The sequence below is a fragment of the Aythya marila genome (assembly GCF_965140915.1).
Source record: "Aythya marila genome assembly, chromosome: 20".
In the NCBI taxonomy this organism is placed as follows: domain Eukaryota; kingdom Metazoa; phylum Chordata; class Aves; order Anseriformes; family Anatidae; genus Aythya; species Aythya marila.
In genome coordinates this window covers 10,134,269-10,151,763 of record NC_139061.1, presented here as the reverse complement: position 1 = coordinate 10,151,763, position 17,495 = coordinate 10,134,269, and the positions used below count along the sequence as shown (strand labels likewise).

At 44.1% G+C, this 17,495-nt stretch overlaps 1 protein-coding gene across 11 annotated transcripts in view; it reads left to right on the top strand.

Annotated features, from left to right (window-relative positions):
* The window catches only part of ACACA (acetyl-CoA carboxylase alpha), a 124,468-nt gene that overhangs the window by 28,739 nt on the left and 78,234 nt on the right, over positions 1-17,495 (top strand). For all 11 annotated transcript variants that reach the window (XM_082776213.1, XM_082776222.1, XM_082776218.1 and 8 more), the window contains 15 exons: positions 473-643; positions 3,147-3,308; positions 3,892-4,055; positions 4,844-4,994; positions 5,346-5,449; positions 6,301-6,382; positions 6,517-6,662; positions 7,892-8,042; positions 9,310-9,444; positions 9,912-10,058; positions 10,184-10,372; positions 10,978-11,078; positions 11,697-11,785; positions 13,037-13,161; positions 16,515-16,628. In XM_082776213.1, coding sequence (XP_082632339.1) covers positions 473-643; positions 3,147-3,308; positions 3,892-4,055; positions 4,844-4,994; positions 5,346-5,449; positions 6,301-6,382; positions 6,517-6,662; positions 7,892-8,042; positions 9,310-9,444; positions 9,912-10,058; positions 10,184-10,372; positions 10,978-11,078; positions 11,697-11,785; positions 13,037-13,161; positions 16,515-16,628 — 2,031 coding nt within the window. The remainder of the gene's footprint in view (positions 1-472; positions 644-3,146; positions 3,309-3,891; positions 4,056-4,843; positions 4,995-5,345; positions 5,450-6,300; positions 6,383-6,516; positions 6,663-7,891; positions 8,043-9,309; positions 9,445-9,911; positions 10,059-10,183; positions 10,373-10,977; positions 11,079-11,696; positions 11,786-13,036; positions 13,162-16,514; positions 16,629-17,495) is intronic.

Genomic DNA, 17,495 nt, shown 5'->3' with positions numbered 1-17,495 from the left:
GAAACAGCCAGGATTTTTTTTTTTTTACATTGCCAGTAATTTTACATTGTTGAATCTTTTAAAAGAGCAAAGGGTTTTGTGTCTTATAGTGCTTTTTGTGGACAACCACTGACATTTCCAAGCATGAGTCCACCATGTGCTAACAAAAAGTTTAGAGCTCTCTTGAAAACTGCTTTCACCTCAAAAATGGGATGGCAGTGTATTTTAAATACGTGTTGTCACATTAAAAACAAGCTGCAGGGATTGGATGAATTTTCTAATCCTGACTGTTACAAATACTCACTTCAAACTCTGCCCTTTGTAAACAGTGCAAATGAAATAGCCTGGAAACCTAAACTCCCATGCCATGTGCTTTTCTTTGAGTAGTTCTTGGGCTGGGTACAAGCTTTCGGATGTTTTAGAATACCACCAAGAAGACTGAAGTGGATGGCATGGCTGAACAGAACAAACACTCTTCTTTCCTGTGTCCTAGTGTGCAGTGAAGCTTGCCAAAATGGTGGGATATGTGAGCGCAGGCACCGTGGAATACCTCTACAGCCAGGATGGCAGTTTCTACTTTCTGGAGTTGAATCCCCGTCTGCAAGTGGAGCACCCCTGCACGGAGATGGTAGCTGATGTTAATCTGCCGGCAGCACAGCTCCAGGTGAGTCAGGACCCAGGTCCCGAGCTTCTGGAGGCTTTCAGAGGTACTGGAATTGTGTGGTGAAGAGGCCTGACCATGAAAAACCTGTTCTGCTGAAGCCCTAGTAAAATTAGGGGGGCGGACTCCTGTTGAGTCACTGCCAGGTTTCTGTGTTAAAACTGGATCACACACTAATGTTATGCAGATGAGTAGATCTTGGTACTGATAGAGGAGAGAATGTACGGAAAATGTTAGAGAGCGTGACCAAATATGGCCTACATCCTCAAGTGCGGGTAGGTGTTACTTGTATCCCCCACTCTTCCTTCCCAACAAAAGCACCCAACAATTAATAGACCTGTTTGGGTACTTTACCAGCTTGGGATTTATCTTCTGTGGCTGGAGCAAAACTTCTGTGTTGCAAAATATTCTTCCCCTTCTGTTAGGACTGTTCAACTAAGTTACGGTTCTACCTTTTGGTTCTTTTGGATTTGGAAAGCAAAAAGAGGTTATTTTCTAGTTGTTCTGGACTGCTTAGGGAGACCTTCAGTTAAAAGCAGTGTGAAGCAGCAGGGGAATAAAATGTAAAGGTAGGAAAACTGATTTAAGGAAAGGTGTGTAAAAGGCCTGTCTCAACAGGCTTTAGACATGAGTAGTTCTTAAAGCTCTAAAATTATTTTGTCAAATGAGTTGGCTTCTGAGGTTAAGAGAGCAATCAACTGCTGTGCCAGTTCTGAGCAGTGCATCACCTACTCCGCTGCCTGCAAGGGAGAACAGTATTCCCAGAATTTCTAATGACAGAGGGGAAAAACAACAGACAACTGGGATTTTCATCTTTCAGCAAGTTCAGCAGTTGTTTGGAATTCAGAAAAGTGACTTTGATCTTTTAAATTTTGATTAGCAGTTCCTGACTTCCAGGACAATTGTTTCCACCTCTCCAAGCCCCTCACTCATAGCAGATGGTTCCTCTTCATAGCTGAGGCTCATAGATGAGCTAGTTGCAGGAGTGTTGGAAACCGGTAGCTCTGCTAGCCTAACTTTTACTTTCACCTTTATTATTTTGAATTCCTGCCTTTCCTGAAATTGCAAGGTATGTCTGTACGATGGAGAGGCCAAGGTAGATGCCATCAAATTGAGTCTAGTGCTCTGCACGCTCTGTGACAGACAATCCCTCTTCAGTGTCGTCAAAGCAGGGAGCTCACAGGAACCAGGTTGTATCAGTCTCCCTGACAAAAAGGAGACTGGCTGTTGCATGGGAGATGCAGCTACTCAGACTTGCATGATGCACTTTGTCAGCCATCGCCGTGCTTCATGCAGCTGTGGCTGGATTCACTGTGCTGACTTGGCCCAAATCTCATGAATGTGAAGTTCTCTTCTTGCTAAGCCTTTGGAGCAATTTGCTTTGGGTTTGGAAAGAAGTGACTCTCTCAGCTCTGTCACCCAAGGCACTGGCAAAAGATACTAGCCTTCAAGGGTGAGCAGCTTGTTTTGAATGCCTGCAGGCATGAAAGGGTGTGTGATCTGGTAGGAACTGGAAAGCTTGAACTGAGGTGCGTTTCCAGACCAGAAGTGCTTTGGCATATAGCTAGCTCCCTCTGCTTGGCAGACACATCATGACTTCTCCTATGCTAGAGACCTCCCATCCAATTCCTAGCAGTCAAGACCATCATCATTTTATTTCAGCAAGCAGGGGGAGCAGGATCATCTTCATTTTGTCAGGAGGCCACTTGGTTTTGGCCTGAGTGTTCTCTTGGCAGATAATTCCAGTAGCTCAATGTATGTATTTGCCAGGCATTGACAGTTTTGTACTGATCAGATGCTTTCCTCATTGTTTGGGCACTGTTCTTGCATATTGCTGATGCTAGATGCAGTTTCATAGAGGGGGGCATTGGTGCAGTAACCAGTTTGGTCTTTTCTTTTATCTGTTAGTGTCTGGTTAATAGACAGCTGAAAGAAATGGTTGAACTAAAGCTCAGCCTTTTTGAACTGTAGCTGAAAAAACAAAACCAAAAAACCCAGTACCAAAACCAACCAAAAAGCAACAACAAAAAGCAAAAAACCAAACAGTTCATGACTACTGGGACTTTAGTCCGTAAGGCTGCCAGTTCTGCAGGTTACCCTCTCTGCAATTCATGGTTGTGAAATTCCACAAAGGTCTCATGCAACCAGTTAGGGGCCAACTGTCTCACTGGCACCTTAGTGTATTTTTAACAGGCCTAATGTACGCCCATCCTCAGCTGACCTAGCACTGGCCAGCTTTCTTTGAAGCCCTTTAATCAGTCCATGGAAAATACTGTCTGAAAGGCTTAAGGTGGATATTACACTCAGCTCAGCTGTCCTGAGAACCAGGAATGTTCCAAGATGTGTCCATGGAGAAGGCTCACATAAGAAAACAGGCGTGTGTATTTGCCGTACCAGAACTGCAGCGTTAGCTTCTGCAGAGAATTTGTGGAATTCCTCCAGGAAGAAGGACTCTGTGAGGAAAGCAACTTGCTTAGTGGTGGTAAATACTGTTTCTCCCCCTTAGATTGCCATGGGGATTCCGCTCCACAGGATCAAGGATATCCGAGTGATGTATGGTGTTTCTCCATGGGGAGATGGAGCTATTGATTTTGAGAACTCAGCCCATGTTCCCTGTCCGCGTGGCCATGTTATTGCTGCACGTATCACCAGCGAGAATCCTGATGAGGTGAGTGTTTTAAATTCTGTAGTTCCTAATCACACTGATAACCCCAAGCTTTCCAGCTAGGTTCAGTCCTGCTGCTGTTCCTGGAAGGTTTGGCAGCAACTTAAAAAGATTCTTCCCTTATCTGCCTTAGCTGATAGCTCTGTAGGCTGTGGTTAGACACTAGAAGAACATGAATGGGCTGACACAGGTGTGTTGTACAGTATGTTTACCTTTGTCTCCTCATCTTCCTGGGGTATAATAGATTGTGTCTATGCCTTAGCATTATGACTTCTTCCTGTTGTGACTTTATTGTTCCCCAAGCACCCTGTCAATGTTAGCTGCTTAAGGTGGTGTTGACCTCACGAAAGCTAAGGTTTTCAGTTTCCCGTGTTCTCTGAATTGCAACAGTTCCTGCATTTCTGTATTCTTGAGAACCATCCTGGTGCTTTGGCACTGAACTCTTTACAGATTCAGCCAGAACTTACCTATGTGTGTATCACATTGAAGTGCAAAGAGATGCTCTTTATAACTCTGATTACTCCCCTAATTCTGGATTATTTACTTTTTCTTTAGTGTGTATAGCAATGTCTGTCTGTCTTTACAGGGATTTAAGCCTAGTTCTGGTACAGTCCAGGAACTGAATTTCCGCAGCAATAAGAACGTCTGGGGCTATTTCAGTGTTGCTGCTGCAGGAGGGCTTCATGAGTTTGCTGATTCTCAGTTTGGTCACTGCTTCTCCTGGGGAGAGAATCGTGAAGAAGCCATCTCGTAAGTAAAGAAATATCTTGTCTTGGTTCTTTTTAATCCAAAGGGCCATGGATAAAACTAGACTTCTTTATTTTAGGAATTTTAAGAGAAGTTTCCCTTTCTTAACTTGCTTTCCATGTCATGGTCAGGCTTTTCATCCCACATGCTTTGCAGTTCCACTGTGTTACACCTACATTTTTACACTTTTTGGTTACTTCTCTTTATTTTTTTCCTTTCTGTTTCATTCCTACTTTGCATGCCTGCTGCTGGGGTAAGATTAGCTACCATTCTGTTGAAGTCCCTCTTTGAAAGCATTCATGTTGAAGGCTTCTGACTGGAACACCATTGATAACTTACTATGCCAATGCGTTGTAAGCCACTGAGCATCCTCGTGATGTGGAACATAAAAGTCCTGTCATAAGACAGAACTGTCTGACCTGTCATCCAGGCCACTTTTTATCCAGAGTCTTTCCACTGTTCCGTTCTGGGTGGGATGGTGACAGCACCTGTCATTCTGTGTATACTCCGTGTGTGTTATAGGTACTTGGATGATGATGACAGCAGGAACTCCTGATCTCATCGCTGGTGCTGGCTGAGCTTTTCTGGTTCGCACCAGCAGCAGATTGAAGAAAATCAATATTCTTTAATTCCCAAGCATGCCACATAGAATCTTGCTCCAGTGCACGTGTTCTTCTGCTCTTATTTTCTGACTAGTTTTTCCAGGCAACTCACGGGGAACCATCTAGAGTTAGCAGCTTGCACATTACCGTTAATATGGGATGGGTAATGGGTACTCTTTTCTTTTTCAGAAACATGGTGGTGGCTTTGAAGGAGCTGTCCATCCGAGGGGATTTCCGAACCACTGTTGAGTACTTGATTAAACTGTTGGAAACAGAAAGCTTCCAGCAGAACCGCATTGACACTGGCTGGTTGGACCGGCTTATTGCCGAGAAAGTACAGGTGCAGATGTTTGCTTTACATCTTGGAGATGCTTTGCTTTACAAGTTGGAGAGAGGGAGAGGAAGGGGAGAAGGTGGGGCAGAGAGAGTGAGAAACAGAGAGTAGGAAAGCTTGGCGGATGATGGTTGCAAGAAGACAAGGATTTAGGAGTGCTTAATTTCCACTCCTAAATCCTTAATTTTCCACTTTACAAATTAACATTTTCATCAGGCTTTAGGTCACTATTTTGTCTGGGGAAAGTGGTTTTAGAGTTGACCATAAAAGCATCTTAGTGTAAGTGAGAATTGAGGCTAGTATTTTGGCTTTTAGGCTAAAGGAGGTGTAACTGTTTTATGTACTCTTTTTTTCTAGGCTGAAAGGCCTGATACCATGCTAGGAGTGGTGTGTGGAGCTCTTCATGTGGCTGATGTGAGCTTACGGAACAGTGTCTCAAACTTCCTGCACTCTCTAGAAAGGTAGGCTGCAGGCTGATTGGGTAGACAGCTGACAAGCAGATTGTAATTATTTTTGACTTGCAAGTTTTGTTCAAGTAGAGTACAAGCCAGAAATACCCAGAGCTTGTTATCTGCTCTCTGTTCTCTGGTAGCTGTTTGTCTACTGGCCTAAGAAAACTGGCACGTATCTATGCATCTCCCCAGATATCCCCTGCTGTTTGAACAGATTGGTTTGATTTCTGGCTGCTTTGGCAGAAGCTTCAAGAAATGGTGCAGAAATGTGGAGTTCTTTTTCCCTTTGTGCTGCCACGCCAACATTTTAGGGAGTCTTGAATCACCATATACTGTCCTTCTGTTTTGACATTTGATTTAATTTTCTAGATTTGACATAATTTTCAAAACTGAATGTTTCCCACCGGTACTTAGAAAATCCTGTCTGTTCCTGCTGGCTTTAAAGTACAACAGGCACTGCAGGGAACCCAGTCATAACGCTCCATCAGGCTAAACCTGGTATGACCCAGGCAAATCCATTTTTAATAGTTCTTCCCTTCAGTGTCCTGTTGGTGACTCCATACTGCAGACAGGGGGAAGAGCTGCTTTATCCCAATGCGAAGTCATGCTATGAGTTCTGTAACTTGGACTGTGATGCTTCTTTGACTCAAAGGCAAAAGTTGTTGAATGGAAAGGAAAGTAGAGGTGATATGTATGGGTAGAGAGAGATGGACTGGCTTTATCAAATGGTTGTGTACCTCTTGTAAGAAGAGATGGTGTAAGAGCCTAATTCTTGCATATGTCTTTGAACTACCTTGGGCCCCTGATAGCCATTTGATGGCTTCTGGAAAACATGTTTTGTTTTGTGCTTCTTTTTCAAGGGGCCAAGTTCTGCCTGCTCATACTCTGCTAAACACCGTGGATGTGGAACTCATCTACGAAGGACGGAAGTATGTGCTGAAGGTAAGTTGCACAGCGTGGAGAACCATCCTCTTGCCACCATTAGTTGGAAATGTCCATGTGCTGCTCTGGCTTAATCTTTGTAATACCTGCCATGTCTCCTGCATGTAAGACTTCTCGTTCTTGTGGATCTGCAGGTGACCCGACAGTCTCCCAACTCCTACGTGGTCATCATGAACAGCTCCTGTGTAGAAGTGGATGTGCACCGGCTGAGCGATGGAGGACTGCTCCTGTCCTATGATGGCAGCAGCTATACTACGTACATGAAGGAAGAAGTGGACAGGTAGCAACCTGGAAAGTTTGTTGTATAACATTTCCATACAAGCCAAGATTAGGTGTACTCCTAACCTTCTGCGTCCAAGTGATCAACTGGGAATGGGAGAGCTTGCTAGGTGTATTATTATTGAGGAGTTTGCAGGGAGAAGTTGCTTTCATCTGAAGAGCATATCTAGGATACTTTTACAAGAAAGATCTGAGTGTGTACTGATGTGGTGCATATTCTCCTGCTGGCTCTTTAAAAGTGCCCTTTTTGGATTATATCTGGTCACCTGGGAGAGGAGCTTAGTGCTCTGACCAACCAGTTGATTTTGTAGGTTGTTTAGGTGAACTAGGGCTTAGACCCCCCTTTCCCTTAGACGTAGTTTGTGATTGATTTGTGTTTTCTGTGAAAGTGTGAGAAGTTGTTCTTTCCATGACCCTAAGCTGGGTAATTTGAAAGATATTGATGGAGACCTTGGTCCTCACAGAGAAAGGTTTTGTTATTGCTCGTGGGATGCTGAATGCTTTAGTATCTGAGATGAAACACACGGAGGTGAGAACTAGAATCTCAGTAAATCTCCACCTTCTTGATTTGGAACCACTTTGCCCCCTCTGCTGGTTATTTTCTATGGCAAATGTAACAAAGTGCTCAGGAGTTCAGAGAAAGTTTTGATAACTTTCTGGGTTGGCAAATGCTATAAAATTTCAACCTTAGTTTAATGTATGGATACATCCTGCTCTTTTCAGCTTTGCTGCATTTACAAGAGGATTTTGTGTGGGATTTGTTGGATGTGTTGTGTGTTAAGTATGGAGAGTGCAATCTCCACTAATACCAGTTTTTGTTTATATGAAATCCTGAACTTCACTGGTTCTGGTTCTAACAGTGAGTGATACCCACTGGTAGAGGAGAAGCATGTGTGCAGTGTTGTGACGGGGGCTGCAGGGAGGTGGGTACTGGTCTCTTCTCTCAAGTGACAAGTGATAGGACACGAGGCAATGGCCTCAAGTTGTGCCAGGGGAGGTTTAGATTGGATATCAGAAAGGATTTCTTCACGGAAGGGGTGGTTAGGCATTGGAGTGAGCTGCCCAAGTGTTGGCATCCCTGGAATTATTTCAGAGACGTGTGGATGAGGCACTTAGGGACATGGGTTAGCAGAGGACGTGGAGTGTTAGGTGGATGGTTGGACTCATGGCCTTGAAGGGCTTTTCCAACCTAAATGGTTCTTTGATTCTATTTTTCCTGTTATTTCCTAGGTATCGCATCACCATAGGTAACAAGACCTGTGTGTTTGAAAAGGAAAACGATCCCTCCATCCTGCGCTCGCCGTCAGCTGGGAAGCTTATTCAGTACGTGGTGGAGGACGGCGGACACGTGTTTGCAGGCCAATGCTTTGCAGAAATTGAGGTAAAATCTCAAAGAACTGAGTTGGTTGCAGATGCTGAATCTGTCCATGCAAAAGCTGAGGAGGAAATAAATTGAATGTTCTGGAACTGGGAATTAAGAATGAGGAGTAACTCAGAGTATTTCCTCTCCAAATTTTGTCTGTGTTTTAACTTGGACTAATGTAGGAATCAGCAAGCAGAGTGGTGTGGTAGGGAAGAAATTAACAGCTGCAATTTGAGCATTAATGACTGCACCAAGTGATAAGCAAAATTTCTCAGCCGCAAGAGTTACTATCACGGTTACTGTCTTGCTGTGATATCAAAGGAGAGTAGGATCCACGTGTACCATGTCTTCTAACTACAGTGAAGAAGGCTTTCTGTTTGTAGGCCCCTGCTTAGCACTTAAAGACTCAGAAGCAGAGGTATATGCTGGGATTAAGTAATAAATTAAGACTTCTCTGATTGCCTGATTATTTATCAGGTTGCTCAGACAAGTTAAGCTGAAAATAAACATCACTTCTCCCTTGGAAGTTACTTAACGCTTAGAGTGGAGGAGGACTAACAATTTCTGCGTCATAGTGAGGAAAGCGTGAGGGGTTGTGTAGGAGTCCATGGCTCAAGACAGATTTGAGGGAGGGAAGGGTGTGTTCGGAGAGGGGCAATTAAAACAGTTGGAGAGATTGTGTAGGAGAACACTATCAAGCCATAGATCTAGATATTTTATGTAAACTCTTTTATACACTGCAACCGAGTGATGGCTAAGAAGGCACCACCTGCTTAATTCCTGTGTTCCCCGTTGTGGTGTGTGCTACAGCAGTGGTAAAACTAGACTGCCCTCCCCCAAACCCAACACTTCTGCTCCAAAGGCAAGAGCTCCCTTGGCTGAGCTGACAGCATCTCTATTTGTGAACAGAAGGCTGAGACCTGTGACCTCTAGAAAGTAATCCTAATTTCTAAGAGTCCAGCAGCTGCAGTAATAAATTATCTCTGCAGTAGTAAATTATATCTGCAGCTATCTGTGTTGAATGTGGGACCTACCTGAGTACCCATTGGTTCAAACAGCTTCCTGCTGCACTAATCCATGGCCTAGTAGTTTGTTCTACCATTGACTTAAATTCCTGGAGTTTCATTCACCATGTTTGTACTTTTAAGCCTTTGAGAAAAGCTGAATACAAAAGGTGGTCATGCAGGTTTGTTGGTCTGCGGTAGGATATTGGCTGCTAGCTCACAAAACCAGAGCCATCTGGGGAGAACAAAAGCTGCGTGTGTAACCTGTTTCCTTGCTACAGGTGATGAAAATGGTGATGACACTAACAGTAGGAGAATCGGGCTGCATCCATTACGTCAAACGCCCTGGGGCAGTGTTGGATCCAGGCTGTGTGATTGCCAAGCTCCAACTGGATGATCCCAGCAGGGTTCAGCAGGTGAGAAGTTGCAGGAAGCACAGAAGTTTGCTGTGGTTTTAATAGGGGAGTGATGCTGAAAGTACTACAAGATGGCCCAATATACTGAACCAGTTTCAGATTTGTGCATTGTACTGGAATTGTCACTGTAACATTTGTTACATGAGGACTAGGACTCAGATTACTGTCTCATCCTCTGATTCAAGCTAAGCTTTTGTACCAGTCTTGCCGTGCTCTTATCTCACTGCTGTTGGGGATACATGGCTGTCGATGATATTGGTGGTTGGCCAGATCTTTCTATCTGCTTTATTCCTCTGCATGCTTATTCTTTTTTATCATGGACTCCTCTTTGTGACCCTCTTCTGGAGGACAGGGATAGGTATCCCAGTTCCAAGGGTGTCAGACCCTGTGAGAGCAATTGGAGGGTTAGTTGCTGAGGAGCAGTTTTGGAGGGTTAGTGACACTGTGGTGCTTGCTTGTGTTTCCAGGCTGAACTGCACACGGGTACCTTGCCACAGATCCAGAGCACAGCACTTCGAGGCGAGAAACTCCATCGCATCTTCCATTATGTCCTAGATAACCTGGTCAATGTGATGAACGGATACTGCCTGCCAGAGCCCTACTTCAGCAGCAAGGTATTGTTTACTTTTGTTTCTGAGAGCAAGAGCTGAAGAAAATCTCACTGAACAGCCTTTCCTTTTCTCCCTTCTTACTGCTTATTTTTTTCCTTATGTTTGTCTTTACACTGCCTTGTCTCTAGGTGAAGGGCTGGGTTGAGCGACTAATGAAGACCCTGAGAGATCCATCTTTGCCTCTGCTGGAACTTCAGGACATCATGACCAGTGTTTCTGGACGGATCCCACCCAATGTGGAGAAGTCCATCAAGAAGGAGATGGCCCAGTATGCCAGCAACATCACATCAGTCCTTTGCCAGTTTCCCAGCCAACAGGTGATCAACCGCACTCATACAGAGGAAAAAAATTTGTCTTTTGTTGGGGGCAAAGAGAAGTATAAAATTCCTTTAAATTAGCTGGAGGTTAGATGGACCTGAAAGGTGCTTTTGAATCCAGGATCTTCGCGATGAAAGATACTTACAGTATTACTTAAGCTTACGGGTTTGCCTTCTTTACCCATGCTGAAGGCTGTGTGTTCTCTGCTCAGTATAGCTTTAAATAGGCTAGATTGGGAATTGGAAGCAATTTAATCATGTCAGTGGCCTTGTGGGCATTTATTTACTTGCTTTTTGGCTGATACGTATGCCACAGTGCACTTTCTGGTGTCAACATAACCTTAAAAAAGAATGGTTGCGACTAAGGAAAGCCTCATCAGGTAATGAGATGTTGGAAGGTGATTTCCGTAGTATATGATGTTGTGCATCAATTTTTCTGTCATTGTCAGGCCATTAACTTCCTTAGTAGTTTAAGGCTTTGGCCTTTGCTGAAGTCTGCTGGAGCTCTGGTCTGGTTTATCTGGCAGTGCTCAGTTTCTGCCCTAGTTGTTCAGCCAGATCTCCCCATCCAGGACTGGAACTGCCATGAGACTTCTCTCTTTCAGATTGCCAATATCCTGGATAGCCATGCAGCCACTTTGAACCGCAAATCAGAGCGTGAGGTCTTCTTCATGAACACACAGAGCATTGTGCAGCTCGTACAAAGGTGAGCTGTTTTCATAGAAGCGTTAAGGTTGGAAAAGACCTCCAAGATGATCTAGTCCCCTGCCACCAATATCACCCACTAAACCGTGTCCCTAAGTACAACATCCACGCTTTCCTTAAAACACCCCCTGGGACAGTGACTCCACCACCTCCCTTGGCAACTGGTTCCAATTCCCAACCACTTTCTGGGAAGAAATTTCTCCTAATTTCCAACCTGAAGAACAGTGAGGGGACCGTGTGGGTGTGGCTTCTGGCTTTTTCCCTTTTCCTTATGAAAGAAAGATTTAACTTCTGTCCCGATGCTGATCCCATCTTAGGTATTTCATCAAGCAGCTGGTGTGTCATGCCTTTTAGCTCCTAGAGTTGTGATATTCTCGGAAGAAAAAGGATGTTTTGATGCAAAGCATGAGCCATGCTAACCCGCAACAGTAATGGTAGAATTTTCACATTCATTCTGGTTGCAGAGGTTGTCCAGTGGTTTTTGGGAGCAGGTGTGCTTCTTTCCACATGCAAGCAGACTTACTCTGCCATCCGTGTTGAGTGTTACTCACCTGCAGCTTCAGACACAGCGCACTGACAGTCTCACTCAGTGCTAGGTTTGACCTCTTTGCTTCTGCAGGTACCGGAGTGGTATTCGGGGTCACATGAAGGCTGTGGTGATGGACCTGCTCCGTCAGTACCTGAAGGTGGAGACTCAGTTTCAGCATGGTGAGTTGCTGTGCACATCAAGCACTTGATTCCTGAAAAACTTTTTTTTTCTTTTTTTATAGAGAAGCTTATGTCCAGTTTGAGCTTTCCAAGTGCTCATAATGCTTATGTATCATCAGTTTGAACCAGCAAATGACAAACTCCACCCTAAAGTTGTCTGTTCTACTCATTTCCACTGTTGCTATGTCCATCATCTTTCACATCCTGTGCCACCTTACCCATAGTTTAGATGCCATAATACGACTGGCTTCTTTTCAGACTAGGAATGCTCCTTTTCCCTGTAAATCATCAAAAGAACAATCTCCACATGAGTTTATAATCCTCTAAGTGAGGACTTCCATATGATCTGGAGTAAAGAGACAGATTGACTGAGTTATGGGTTGTAGTTATTGAGCTTGCTAAGGCTCAGCCGCTCTGTGAACTTGTTCTAGAGTAGAGATAAAGCGGTTCTCCTTCGATTTCTCTTACTCTGACTCTGTCAGCAGTAGCCTCCAGCTAGAGACCTCCACACGTTGGGTGTTCCACATGCAGAAGCTTCATACTAGAAGCTGGATTTTTATTTTCTGATTTCTGAGCATCTGCAGAAAAATTAGAATCAGAAAAACTGTTTACATTCACCATGCTGTTTAGTTCCATCTTGCCTCCTTATTAAATTCTGCAGTAAGAAAATTAAGTGCAGTAAAAATATAAAAGTCTGAGCTATTTGCACCTGCTATAAAATACCATGAAGTTTCTCAGTGTTCATAAGAATAAGCCTCAAACACTGAGAACTGAAATACATTGCACTACTGTATCCAGGCACAAGATGGCAATGAAGGACTAGCTAATTAGGAGGCTCAAGTTCTTACAGGTAGTTCAGCTTCTGCTCTACTTTTCTTTTATACTGCCCCCATTCCTGCAGTAATGGTACTGAAGAGTCCTTTGCACTTCAGTTTGCTGGTGGCAGAGGATGGTGCAAGTCTTTTTTCTATTATTTCATTCTGAATGCTCACAAGGTATTTGGTATTTCAGCTGTTCTAAGAAGAGAAATTCAACTGCTTTAATTAAAACTTGCAGTTGAGGGGTGTGGGTGTGGGGAGGAATGCTTCCAGCCCGCAACTGATTGTGTGGATCACACAAAGTAGATTCTCAAAAAATAAATGTAAAAAACAAACAAACAAACAAAAAACAACAAACAAACCACATCTTGTCACATATATTCCATGACACAGAGGTTTGGAGGCTGGCAAAAATGTGCACTTCTGATTGCAGGTCACTATGACAAGTGTGTCTTTGCCCTTCGGGAAGAGAATAAAAGCGACATGAATGCTGTACTGAACTACATCTTCTCACATGCTCAGGTCACCAAGAAGAACCTGCTTGTTACAATGCTCATTGTAAGTTGTCTGATCTGGAAATTTGCTTCTCCTTGTAGCTGTGTGTTTGATGCTTTGAAAGGTACCGAATTGACAGCTCTTATTCTTATGGATGCCAACCTCCTAGCTACAGAAGCGACCGCAGCAATGTGGAATTTCTTCCTGCTTTCTTCTTAGTGAATGGCACCAGCCAGCCTGTACTGGTGTCCTCACATGGTTTCACACGTTATTCCTCGATGAGCCATGGTTTGGTCTCATATGCTTGCAGTTGCTGTCTTAGCTTCTTCCTGGCTGTAGGCTCAGAAAGTCTCCCTGCAGGTCTGCAGCAACGCTTTCTGACCAGCTGTGTGGTGGAACCAGGCTAGGACTCGATGTCTCAGCACAAAGCTGGGCACTCTGGATCAGGTCTCTGCCCCTGGGAATGGTGTGTAGCTGTCCAGGGGGCTTGCAAAGATTGGGGAATCTCTTGGATATGGATCCCACCCTAGAAACACATACAAATCCTTGCGCTGGGACCTGTCATCATCTTCCCATGTTCTTCTGTCTTGATACTGGCTGGTGAAAATCTCAGCTCTTATTAACCTCAGCTGCTCTCTAATGAGTAACATTCCCCCAGCAAATTGCATTCTCAGGAAAAATAAATAAAAACCCAGCAACTGAGTCCTGCCTTTTTCTTTTCCCTAAAAAGCCTCAGAAAATCTTCATTCCACATAAGGCTTTGAAGCAGAGTGAATACTCACGTTCCTCAAGGCAGGATGAATTTAGCTACAACGTGATTTTCAGCACAGGCTGGAGTTAGGTGTACAGCTTGTTAAGGGGCTAATTACAATAGTATCCTTCCCCCCCCTTCTGACTTTGTCCCTCCCTCCCCCTCTTTTTTCCTTTTCTATAGAAATATAATGTGGTCTGTTAACGGCCAAAAATATTTCCGAAGTAGCCATCCACAAAATAACTCTCAAAAGCAGAAAAAGGCTCATAATTGTCCCAGGCAGAGGCTGGGTTTCTTAAATTCTAATTTGTAGGATATAAGGGCCCTGGAATTCTTTCTTTCTGGCTCTCGTTTTTTCCTTTTTTTTTTTTTTCTTTTCTCTTTTTGGTGTGTGGTGTGATTGTAAGTAACGCTTGCCTTAAGAATCTCATTATTTGAACACGGAGCCATATTTCCTCTGAGAATTCTGGAGTAGCTTTGAGCCGGGGCTGTTCATTTCTCAAGTAATCATGCTGGCGTGATGGAGAGAGAAAATGGCAGCTGTTCGCAGCTCAGGCCTTCAATTTTCTTCAGAGTCCAGTCACTCAAGTGTGTAATTACACGGGGGTGCCGGGGAGGCGTTAAGGCCTTGTCAAAGAGCTGGTTTGAGGCTTTGCTCACTGCCTTTGCCAATCAGTGCAGGCAAAAGCCAGTGTAGCGCCAGCTACCTGCTTTATTTTGTTGTTGTCATCCTGATTATTTCTTGCTAAAATGGGACTGAAAGTTTTTGTCTAGATTTTCACCTCCATGCAAGCCGTGTCTTGGAGGTAAAGTCTCGCCGTGTCTTCACGTCGGGAGGTGAAACGTCTGGCTGAGGCAGCGAGGGGCGTGCTGGGAGCCAGGAAGAACAGAAAAAAACTAAAGACTCTGAGTTTTCCTTTGTCTTTTGTCTGTGCTCCTTCTTCCCACACTGTCAGCTGCTTCATCTCAAGTTAAGGCCACCCGCTTTGAGTCCCACTTCTGCTGGGACTCACAGCCTGCTGGAGAGGCCTTCCTGCAGAGGAACCGAGGAGGAGGCTGCCCAGGGAGGCAGGTTCTGCTCGTACATCCTCTGTGAGACCCTGGCAGGAGCTGTGGGGCAGGGGCTGCTTGGCTCAAGTGGGTACCAGGGCTTAGGAAGGGCGACGGACCTCAGGTCACCGTGATGTCTGTGGCAGAGCTAGGAGCCACAGGCTGCTGAATTACAGGTCACCCCATTAGCCAAAGGCCCATCATTCCTCTTCCTTCGGAGGCGCATTACTCTTCATGTCCGAGGGCCCCCCTGGCACATTTGGTAATCATGGTGAAGGCGGTGGCATTTTATGGGTTGCCAGGCTATTTATGTGGGATGGTTACGTTTGTCCTCCAAGGGCAAATGTCATGTCAAAACACCTTGATGCTTGTGTTGCTGTTATTGATGTATCCCTAGGAATCCATTATTAACAAAGGGCTCTGAGGATGGTTTTAGTAATAGCGTTATGCTGCCATCACTCACATTTTTAGCTAGCAGGCGTTTAAGGCAGGATGGGAACTACTCCATCTTTCATGTATTTGTTGAAATATAGTGTGATTTGAAGTTGTGTATTCATTTTATGTACTTAACTCACTGTTGTATGCGCATCCTCTCCTTAACTAGATAGAATTACTTGTGTTAGATGGCGTGGCATATGTCCCGTGTCCTGCTTACTGCTGAAAGTAACAAGAATTAATAGAACAGCACCAGGCATTTGTACTCCAAACACACCAAAGGCGGTTGTTGAATTATTCCCTGTGAATTCACACACTGATGTAGAGCGGTTAGATTTACAGAACTTTCTTTGGAGGTAGTTGTTGTAGTTGTTTGCTGGTCCTGGGCTGGCTAGTGGGAGGTGACAGTCTAACAGGAGCTTAGTTTGTTGGGTTTTTAAAACGATTTAGCTTTGGTCACTCTCACTGAGAGCTTTGCACCATCACTCCTAGAGATGACATTGCACTTGTGTGGGGTCAGAGAGAAAGGGGTCAAGAACAATGTGGGGGAAAAAGCTATTTAGCTTTGCAATTGTATGTGGTGTGAGCTGTTACTAGTTAATGGACGTGGGACTTCTGTTATTTTGATTTTTGTTTTTCGCTTTGATAAACCTGCCAGGGAAAACCAACACATTTAAAATCTCTTGAAACTTCAGGCAGTTAAACTCTTTGTTGGGTCAGCTTTCATAGTGAAGGTTTGCTAATTTTTGTGTGTTACACAAAGCATTCTGCTGCAATTAGGTGCTTTTTCAATTTTACATTGTTGGGGGAACTTCTGGTAAAAGACTGGAACTGGGTAATGGGATAACGTTATACCTGAGTGTCTTTGACAAGTCAGCATTTCTGATGTGTGTGGGTGCAAAAGCACGTGCTGCTAATAAGAAAATAGGTAGTGGTGCCAGGCATTTCCTTCTGTGTATTTTTTTAGCTTTTTTTTATATGTGTAAAATTATTGGACATCTAATATTTTTACCCTTGATGGCACAGAAGTGCAGAATGATTTAGACAGGGACCTCTAAAGGTTACGTGGTCCAGCATCTGAGAGCATCTGTGTAGATATTTCACATTTAGACCCCTTTGTAAGAGGAAGAGAGGATGTTTTCCCTCTCTTTTCAACATTTTCAATTCTTTTTGTTTTTAGGACCAGCTATGTGGCCGTGACCCCACCTTGACAGATGAGCTGATTAATATTCTGACAGAGCTGACCCAGCTCAGCAAGACAACCAACGCCAAAGTGGCTCTACGAGCACGGCAGGTAAGGGAGCTTTTTCAGCCATCCAAGCCCGTTAGAGACAGACTGTGCCGTCGCTGATCAGATCAATACAAGGGCTGCTCCCACTTGGGGCTTGCTCTCTTGGAAGGTCTGTATCTCATGATGTTTATTTGATAGCTATGCAAATGTGAAGAGTAGACTACTGTGAGCAGCCCAACAATGAAGGTAATTAACCAGTGATTAACCATTGTGACAGTCTGTGAAAGATTGCAGTGGATTCTGAATCACCGTGCGTTTTTATGTTAGGGTTACGTTCCCCTGTTCCTCCAAAATGTTGTCTGGCTTAAACAGGAATTACCTGAGAGTAGACTATGGTTTGTGTGATAAAGGAAGTCGAAATACATGCTCACTGTGCTTGCTTCTGGCTTCATAATCTGTGAACCTGACAAGCACAGGCTGCCTGGAACGCACAGGCAGCTGTACAGTAAACAGGACATGCTATCTGGGTTCATCAGCTACCCTACAACTGCAAATCAGTCTGTGCAGAGAACAGGGAGAGAAATTTACATGAGAATCAGATGTTCCTAAGGAATTATTGCAAAGAATACGCTGGTCTTTTTTTTTTTTTTTTAAACGTTTCTTCTAGCTTTTGACTTACTTTATTAAATCTCTTTTGAAGCTGAAAATAATTGGAAAAACTTCTGATACTGTCATTTCCAAGAGTCTCGTTCAGATAATAATTTGAATGCCAGACATCCGCCCTTATATTATTGCGGGCTTTCTCTTTAGTGGTTAGCGTGTAGCCAAGAAGGAGTGAGAGGGCATAATCGTTTCGCGATAGTGCTAACCCTGTAGTCTGATCACTCCTCTCACTCTGCAGTCCCTATCTCCATTCTAAAAGTCTGCAGC